Here is a 9490-nt window from a genome sequence, read left to right on the forward strand (position 1 = left end):
AAAAAAAAAAAAAAAAAAAAAAAAGGTTACTCCTTGATCTTCAAACTCAGCCCATTACAAGGTATGGGAAAGAGATGACAGTCTGGGGCATCCAAACCTCAGGTAGAGACACAAGGATTCTGACTTTGTCCCGACCTCTCTTGCAGTTTTCCTGACTTCTCTTCCGGGCCCCAGGCATGGCGATGGCAGTAGCCCAGAAGTTCAGCCACCTGCTGTCCAGCCTGTGGCACGTGGGCCAGAAGCCTCTGCAACCAGAACCCGTGTTTACAGTGGACCGGGCCCAGGTGCCGCCACTCTTCTGGAAGCCGTACATCTATGCTGGCTACCGGCCGCTGCATCAGAACTGGTGTTTCTACTTCCGCACACTCTTCCAGCAGCACAACGAGGCTGTGAACGTGTGGACCCACCTCCTGGCCGCCCTAGCTCTGCTGCTGCGGCTGATCGGCTTGGTGGGGAGTGTGGACTTCTGGGATGACCCTCACGTGCTGCCCCTCTTCTTCATCGTCCTGGCTTCCTTCACCTACCTCTCCTTCAGTGCCCTGGCTCACCTCCTGCAGGCCAAGTCGGAGTTCTGGCATTACAGCTTCTTCTTCTTGGACTATGTGGGTGTGGCCGTGTACCAGTTTGGCAGTGCCCTGGCACACTTCTACTATGCCATAGAGCCGTCCTGGCATGACAAGGTACAGGCTATTTTCCTGCCCACGGCTGCCTTTCTGGCCTGGCTTTCCTGCGCTGGCTCCTGCTACAACAAGTACAGTCAGAAGCCAGGTCTGCTGGGGCGCATTTTCCAGGAGGCGCCCTCTGCGCTGGCCTATGCGCTGGACATCAGCCCCGTGGTGCACCGCATCATAGTGTCTCCCCTCCCTGCCGAGGAGGATCCCGCTCTTCTCTATCACAAATGCCAAGTGGTTTTCTTCCTTCTAGCTGCTGCGTTTTTCTCCACGGTTATGCCTGAGAGTTGGTTCCCCGGCAGCTGCCACATCTTTGGGCAGGGACACCAAGTTTTCCATGTCTTTTTGGTGCTGTGCACTCTGGCCCAGCTAGAGGCGGTGACTCTGGACTATCAGGTCCGGAGGGACATCTACGAGCCTCTGCACGCCCGTTGGCCCCACAACTTCTCTGGCCTCTTCCTGCTCACTGTGGCCAGCAGCAGCCTCACCGCGCTCCTCCTCAGCCAGCTGGTGCGGCGCAGACTCCATCAGAAGACCAAGTGAAAGCGGGCGGGTGGGAGCTGGCAGGGTGAGAGAAGGTGCTAGGGACAAAAGCCTGGACTTGACTCCAGATTGGAACAAGGCCCGGTAAAGCAGATTCTATCTGGCAGGCCATGACTCCCTGCATACAAGCTCAATGGCCAAAGCGATGCTAGCCAATCCTTGAGCCTGCGGGTTGGCTGGGAGCTGCAGAGCCTTGCTCAGTTCCCTGCTGTGGGAGGGGAAGAGATGAGGGACTCCTGATTGCCCCTCCCTTGCCACCTATCAGAGCTAAGGGTTGGAGTTCAGCTTTGGTCACCATACTGGTTTGGGGTCAGTGATAAGATTCAGGCCATTGTCCAATTTGAGCCAAGAGGGAGTGGAAGTCTTAGCAGCCACCACCTACCAGAGCTCACTGAAGAGAAAAGGGCCCAAAGATGGGTAGCGTTTTAACTTCACTGTGCCCTGCACAGCCTGGATCGCTGGGTTCCAGCGAGTCCCCAAAGACAAAAGACGCCCTCCCTTGCCCACATCCCTGCATCACAGCCCAGCCAGGAAGCCTCACAGGAAGCATTGGCCTGCATCTCTTGCACACTGTTTTCAGTTTCTCCCCACAACTCATTTATGATTTTGAGATATGTCTCCTTAGCTCACTGTTTCCTGGGGCTCCAGGCTTTAGAACCAGTAGGAATTGTCAAGGAAAGCTCAAGGGGGCAGACTAGTCAACAATGCGGGGGGGGGGGGGACTGGGGGGGCACTCAGAGCCTTGGGTTAGGAAGGGAGAGGAGGAGTTTGCAGGCTGAGCTTAGAAGGGCATTTCAGGCAAAGGGGACGCCTGTACCGAGATGTGGAGATGCAGGGAGTTCAGGGGGCTAGAGGCAAGACTGGTCCCTGATATGCCCTAGATTCAATAAAATGACTATGAAATTGCTTCCTTTTTGTTTCGACTCCTGTTTCAGGGAGGGGCCCTGTTCACAGGAGGTGGTTTTTTTTTTTTTGGGGGGGGTGTTCTTGTTTTTTGCATGAAGCTGCAGGGCGCAAGAGGGTTTAGAGTGGCGTCTAGAGCCTGGCTCCACTGCTCTGGGAGGAGAAGCTCTGGAGTAAAACAGTGCAGTTTGAGACTGGAGACATGGCTCAGCGGTTAAGAGCACTGGTTGCTCTTGCAGAGGACCCTGATTTGATTCTTAGCTCCTATATGGTGACTCAGAAGAACCTAGAACTCTAGCTCCATCCTCGGAATCCGACTATTCCGTCCTCCGTGTACACCTACGCTCATGAACGCATTCCTACAAACAGACATCCTCCCAACATAATCCTTAAAAATTATGCATAATATATTTAAATAAATATATCAAAATATATATATTATGCACTCGCATATAGAGTATATGCATATTTTTTATTTTATCACATATATTCTATACATATATAATCATATAGTGTAGTCACATAAATTATATGAGTAAATATATATGTGTATACATATTCTATATTATATGTATTCATATATATATTTCTGAAAAAAAGTGCAGTCCTGCCAAACCAAACTTGGTGGTGACCTACACATGCAGAGGGTGCAGAGTCCACACAGGACTGAAGAGCAAAGACAGATGAGCTCCCACGAACCGCCTCCTTCACGCACTGGGCGTGGTTAGGGGCGGGGTTTATGTCCTGACGGCCGGGCAGAGCCCCGCCTCCCGCAGCGGCGGGAGATCTGAACGCGGGTCGGCGCGGACGGCGGCCGCCATGAGGCGTAGAGGGCCGGAGGAGGAGGTGTGTGGCGTGTGGTTGGACGCGGCGGCGTTGAAGAGGCGGAAGATGCAGGTGGGACGCCAATATTGAGGCGATACGCGGGCTTTGGGGGGACGCCTGAAGGAAGGGGGTCGGCACAGAGGGAGGACCGGCTTCGGGTCGACTGACTGCGCGAGGCCAGAAACTGGCGCCTCAGGCGTCCTGTGGCATGCTGGGAGGGACTCCACCCACGGGGTGCGGTCTACCCAGCTTGCCAGAACCAGCAACATGGAAAATGCAGAACGGGGATCTGGCCCAACCTTAAATGAGCATCCCTGGGGTGCTGGAGATTAATGGGCATTTAATATGCGTTGGCTGTGTCATTAATCTTTTTTTTCACCAGTGAAAGAGCGTTGAGTAGTCCAGGTTCACCCAGTTCGCTCTTTACCAACAAGTGTTAGACAGTTGCTTGTTTAGCGTCTTATGCTGGGCCGTTGTGTTTAGGGTTTTAGGTGATATTACCTTGTTTGGTCCAGCTATATGCTAGTATCAGTCCAATTACCTAGGCAGAACATGAGTAGTTTCAAGAGAAATGTGACTTTTGGAGTTTAGAAAGATTGCTATTGATCTGAGATTATTAAAGCAGATGGAACGGAACAGGTGGAGGATCTGAGATTTAAATAGTTTCATTAGCCGTCTAAAGAGCTGCTGTTAAACCATTTTTTTTGCTGATGAAAAATTGGAGATTCTTGTTTTGTTTTGAGCCAGGGTTTTTTTTCTGTTATGTAACTGGCTATTCTGGAACTCACTGTGTAGAGCAGGCTGGCCTTGAGCTCAGAGATCCACCTCTTTGCTTCTCAAGTGTAACCACACCCGACTGAAAAATTGAGGATTCTTAAAGTCATCTTACAAGCGAAGTCATTTTCTCCGCCGAGACTGGGTTTCTCTGTGTAGTTCTGGCTGTCCTGGAGCTCAGAGATCCACCTGCTTCTGCTTCCCAAGTTCTGGGAAGTAAGTCTTTGAGGATAACAAATTTTCACATTTTTTTTCCTCTTAAGAACATTTTTGGAATAGGTAATATATCGATGTGTTCTGTAATGTAAACATGTAGTCTGTGAGACATACTCCTGGCTTTGCCTGTAATTCACGTATGTGTGTGTGTGTGTATGTGTGTGTGTGTGTGTGTGTGCGCGGTATGTGTGTGTGTGTGTGTGCGTACACAAATGCATCTTTTCCTATTTAAAATAGTTGCATGCTAGACACTGTTTGGCAATTTGTGTGTATATATTTAATTTTTAAAATTACTTTAATGATTATGTATGTTTGGGATATGCACAGGAATATAGGTGCCCACGGAGGTCAGAGGTGTGAGAGACCCCTCTGAAGCTGGGGTTGCAGGTGATTATAAGTCACATACGGGTTCTGGGAATCAAACTCAGGTCCTCAGGAAGAGTCATATGCGCTCTTAACCACTAAGCTATCTCTCCAGGCCGTCCCCACCTACCCCCGGATGTCTATATGGATGACTTTGGAGGGGAGCTATAGTTACACTCAGTTGTGAGCTGTCTGATGTATGTGAGTGCTGGGGACTGAACTTGGCTCCTCTAGATGGGCAGCAAGCTTTCTTAACCACTGAGCCATGGCTCCAACTGAAGCTGTTTTTTTTTTTTTTTTTTTTGTTTGTTTTTTTGAGACAAGGTTTCTCTGTGTAGCCCTGGCTGTCCTGGAACTCACTTTGTAGACCAGGCTGGCCTTGAACTCAGAAATCCACCTGCCTCTGAAGCTGAGTTTTTACTTCATGCCTTTGTAATTCAGTGACATGTATAGAATGTCATTCATTGTAATATTACCATAGTTGGCTCAGGCTGCGGTAACAAGATACCATAGACTAGATGGCTTAAACAACAGAATTGGGGCTGGAGAGATGGCTCAGCGGTTAAGAGCACTGCCTGCTCTTCCAGAGGTCCTGAGTTCAATTCCCAGCAACCACATGGGGACTCACAGCCATCTGTAATGAGATCTGATGCCGTCAGATGGTGTGTCTGAGGACAGCTACACTGTACTTATATACATTAAATAAATAAATAAATAAATCTTAAAAAAAAAAACCACAAAAAACAAAACAAAACCCCAAATCCCCAGAACTGGTTTTCTGCGGACTGCCAGTCTCGGGATCAGTGTCATCATATTCCTGTTTTGGTGAAGATTCTCCTAGTTTGCAAACAGTGTGCTTAGATGGCATTGTGGTGTCTGTATGGGTGCACGTGTGGAGAAGGAGAAACAGCAGGCTCTCTAGTGTCATCAGAGGCTCATCCAATACTAACTACCTCCCAAGTCTCCATCTCTACATACCATCTCACTGGGAGGTAGTGTTTCAGTATGTGAACTCCATGTAACACAGTTCAGTCCCTAGCAGAGGGATGTGTGTATGTGTCTGTCTGTCTGTCTGTCTGTAGTCCCTAATTCATGTAAAGTTGTCTTCCATCGTTTGCTGTTTAAAACAGCTTCTGAGCTGATGGCATGGGACTCAGAAGCCAGAGGCAGGAAGGTTCCATGTTTGAGGCCATCTTGGTATGGTTGAGTTCCAGGTCAGCTTGGACTATACAGGGAGGAACAGCAACAAAATCACCACAAACCAGCCTGGCCTGGTGCTCACCATGTAGACCAGGCTGAGACCAGGCTGGCCTTGAATTTTCCTTGCTCTTCCTGCTGAGATGACGGGGCAGCTGTAATATTTAAAGAAAACAATAAATGCTAGTGTTTCTCCAAGCTCCTGGAGCCTCCGTGAGCAGATGGAGTGGTTTGTGGACCGGAAAGATAGCACAGGTCAAACCACCCTAGGCTCGTGATTGGCATCTCAAGGGGATGGTGTTCTTAAGCACCGCCTCTTACCCTGTGGGGCCTGGCATCTGTGAGCAATGGTGTCACAGTGAACTGAGTCAGAGCATGTTTAACTGGTTTTTGCTGCCTGGATTGTTTGCTGGGCCGAGGAAAAACTCCACACACTTAGTGGTGAATGTGTACTCTCAACTATATTCTCGTAAAACACTTGAAATAGCAGACAAGAGCACTACAGTGTCTGGCAGACTATAGAAACCTGCCTCTTCTAGAGAAGCCGTCAGAGAGGCACACGGCAGAGCTGATGGCCAGTGCTTTGGAAAACCTGTCTTCCCCATCTTGGTCCTTGAATACAATTGTTACTTTGGAGAGAATGGGGGTGGCATATAGTTGGCCTCTATTTAGAGCGAGTTTCTGCCTTACCTGTTCTCACTGCCGCAAGCATACAGCACTGGCCTCACTGCATAGGTTTTCGGGCAGTGGATAGTGGTTAATTTCTTTTTTCATGATTTAATAACTATTTAACCAGGCATGGTAGCACAAGCCTGTAACCGCAGCGTTTAGGAAATGGAGACAGGAACATCAAGAGTTCAAAGCCACTGGGCCACATGACAGACTTCATTTTCATACATGCTTATAAAAATAAAATCAAATAGATAATACTGAATTATTATTATTATTATTATGGTTTTGTTGTTGTTAAAGATTTATTTATTTATTACATGTAAGTACACTGTAGCTGTCTTCAGACACTCCAGAAGAGGGCATCAGATCTTGTTACACATGGTTATGAGCCACCATGTGGTTGCTGGGATTTGAACTCCAGACCTTCGGAAGAGCAATCGGGTGCTCTTAACCCACTGAGCCATCTCACCAGCCCTATTTTGGTTTTTTTGAGACAGGGTTTCTCTGTATAGTCCTGGCTGTTCTGGAACTCACTTTGTAGACCAGGCTGGCCTCGAACTCAGAAATCCGCCTGCCTCTGCCTCCCAAGTGCTGACTGGGATTAAAGGCATGCACCACCACGCCCAGCTATTTGTTTGTCTTTTGAGAGAGTATCTCTCTACATAGCTCTGGCTGTCCTGGAACTCACTATGTAGACCAGGTTGATCTTGAATTCACTTGCCTATTCTTCCTGAGTACTGAGATTAAAGGCATGTACCACTATGTACAGCGTTTATTAAGGTTTTTATTTTATAATTTTTTATTTTGAAGCAGTGTCTCCCTAGCCTTGGGTGTCCTGGAACTCATTGTATAGATCAGGCTGGCCTCTCCCAAGTATTTGAATTCAAAGTGTGTGCCACCCAAGGACAAGATCTATTTTTAGTTCTGTGTGGGTGTGCATGTCTGTGTTGGAGCATGTGCACATTAATGCAGGTGCCTTGAGGCCAGAGATCCTCTGGAGTGGAGTCAGAGGCAATTGTTAAGCTATATAGGTAGGTCTTCCGGTCCTCTGGACTACAAGTGCTCTTGACTCCTGAGTCATCTCTACAGCCCTTATGACAGGGTCTCAGCCAGGCTTGGTGGCGCAGGCCTTTAGTCCCAGCCCTTAGGAGGCAGAGGCAGGCCAATCTCTGAGTTCAAGGCCAGCTTGGTCTACAGAGTGAGTTCCAGGACAGCCAGGGCAACACAGAGAAACCCTGTCTTGAGCCTCCCTCCTCCCCCCAAAAAGACAGGGTTTTGTGCATTGCAGGTTGTCCTTGAGCTCACATGTAGGCAAGGATGATCTGAACTTCTGAGCTCCCATCTCTATCTTCTGGGGGCTGGATTTTAGGCATGGCCATTCTGCCCAATGTTATAAGGTGCTAGAGCTCAAAATCAGAGCTTTGTGAATGCCAGATGAGCACTCCATCAACTGACGTACATCCCGAGCCCTAAAGTTTTACCTTATAAAGAACAATGATAGAAACTAATGATAGCAGTATACCGATGAATAGGGAGCGCAGAGTGCATAGAGAAGTAAGTACACTGGCTCGCATCCTGGGAGCGGGAGGGTGTAGAACCCCACTGCAGTAGTCAGTGACAAATTACAGCTGACCTTGTGTATTTCTGTAGTTCCCACTAATGCCTTAGACTAGAGCTGCCGTAGGAAACTGACAACAGAAAGCAGAGCGTTGTTGAGGGGGGTTCTCTCCTCACTCTCGGGGTTGCAGCTACACACCTTACATGGAAGACCCCCAAGTGCCATGACTGTTTGAAAAGATGATTTTACTTATGTAACTTTCAAGTTTTATCTTTTAACTATGCTTCCTGTATAAAAGCAAGAAAACATTGAAAGACCTGCCACTGCGCCCTCGCCCCAGGATTGGGGATTGCATATGCCAGGCAAGCCCTCTACCACTAAACTACTCTCTCTGACTTTTAAATCTTTTTTACTTCATATGCAGATGTGCACATGTGTGCGTGTGCAGGCATCCTTGGGAGCCCTTAGGAAATGTATTTTTCCTACACATTAGGGAGGTGACACAAATTTAAGGTGATATGTTTGCCACCTTACGTCGTGTTACATTTAAATGTCATTATAATTAGAGAAAGGGCTGATCAGAAACATCCCAGAAACCCTGGCTGAGTCATCGCTGGTTTCTAGGCCAGCGAGGTGGAGCACCGACTGATCCTCACCAGCTCTGTTAGCATTCATACCGTCAGCACATTCTCTGCTGGGCTTTCTGCTATATTTAGAATTCTTCCCTTCATTCTTCTCTCTCCATCCCATCAGTTTGTCCTTGGGTTGAACAGAAGCCTCTCTGTATCTAAGCCTCTTGCAGGGCATTCAGGCCCTCTACCACCTCCATGTCCTCGGCTCTGTCTCCCCTCACCCCACTAAGGTCTCCCCCGAGTTGGGCTTATGAGAGTGCCTCAATGCCTTGTCTAGGGGTCGAGTTTCTTACCGGCTCTCCCAGGGCCAGGATGACCCTTTGCTCAGTTGAATTGACTCCAGCTCCTCATAATGGCCAGAAGCTCCTTCAGTTCTACGGGCCCTGATTGGACATGCATCTGCTCTCTCACAGTCCCTCGGGCACTGATTGGACATGCATCTGCTCTCTCACTGCTTGGCCTCGCTCTGCTCCAGCCACACTGACCTTGCTGCCCCTGGGTCCCTCGGCCAGGTGCTCTAGCACTTCTCTGCTCCAGAGTGGGTGGAGTAGAGCCACATGCTCCATTCTGTGCTTGCTCAGTTTTATCAGTGAGTTCTTCCTTAGCCACATAACATAGGAGCCTTTGTCCCTGCCTGACACGCTCGTCGCCATCTCGCCCTTGCTTCATCTTTCACCGTAGCATGGTCTGTCCAGCATGCAATATGCTCTGTATTTAACCTGTCTATTTTGTTGTTCATTAGAGTGAAAGGCTGGCGGGGGTCTTTAGCAGTTGTACTCAGTAAGTTATCTGCCGAGTGAACAACTGGGCCAGCTTTGCTGATCAGGAACATCCTGTTGCAGCGCCTTATTCTTCCTCTCTGAGGGATGAGTGGGAGGACTTTGAGCTTTCTTGGGTAAAAATAGGCTGGAGCTCTCCAGGAAAGTGGCTGCCCACGTGGATCTCAAGGAAAGTGGCTGCCGACGTGGATCTCCAGGAAAGTGGCTGTGGACGTGGCTCTCCAGGAAAGTGGCTGTGGACGTGGCTCTTCAGGAAAGTGGCTGTGGACGTGGCTCTCCAGGAAAGTGGCTGCCGACGTGGATCTCCAGGAAAGTAGCTGTGGACGTGGATCTCCAGGAAAGTGGCTGCTGACGTGG

The 9490-nt window shown here is 48.9% G+C and overlaps 1 protein-coding gene across 4 annotated transcripts in view; it reads left to right on the top strand.

Moving 5' to 3' along the window:
* Positions 1–1901, top strand: part of Paqr7 (progestin and adipoQ receptor family member 7) — an 11723-nt gene extending 9822 nt beyond the window's left edge. For all 4 annotated transcript variants that reach the window (XM_029540076.1, XM_021201031.2, XM_029540077.1 and 1 more), the window contains one exon: positions 147–1901. In XM_029540076.1, the coding sequence (XP_029395936.1) occupies positions 177–1214 (1038 nt within the window). In that variant the 5' untranslated portion in view covers positions 147–176 and the 3' untranslated portion in view covers positions 1215–1901. The remainder of the gene's footprint in view (positions 1–146) is intronic.
* The last annotated feature ends 7589 nt before the right edge of the window (positions 1902–9490 follow it).

The sequence above is a fragment of the Mus pahari genome, chromosome 6 (genome assembly GCF_900095145.1).
Source record: "Mus pahari chromosome 6, PAHARI_EIJ_v1.1, whole genome shotgun sequence".
NCBI classification, from domain to species: domain Eukaryota; kingdom Metazoa; phylum Chordata; class Mammalia; order Rodentia; family Muridae; genus Mus; species Mus pahari.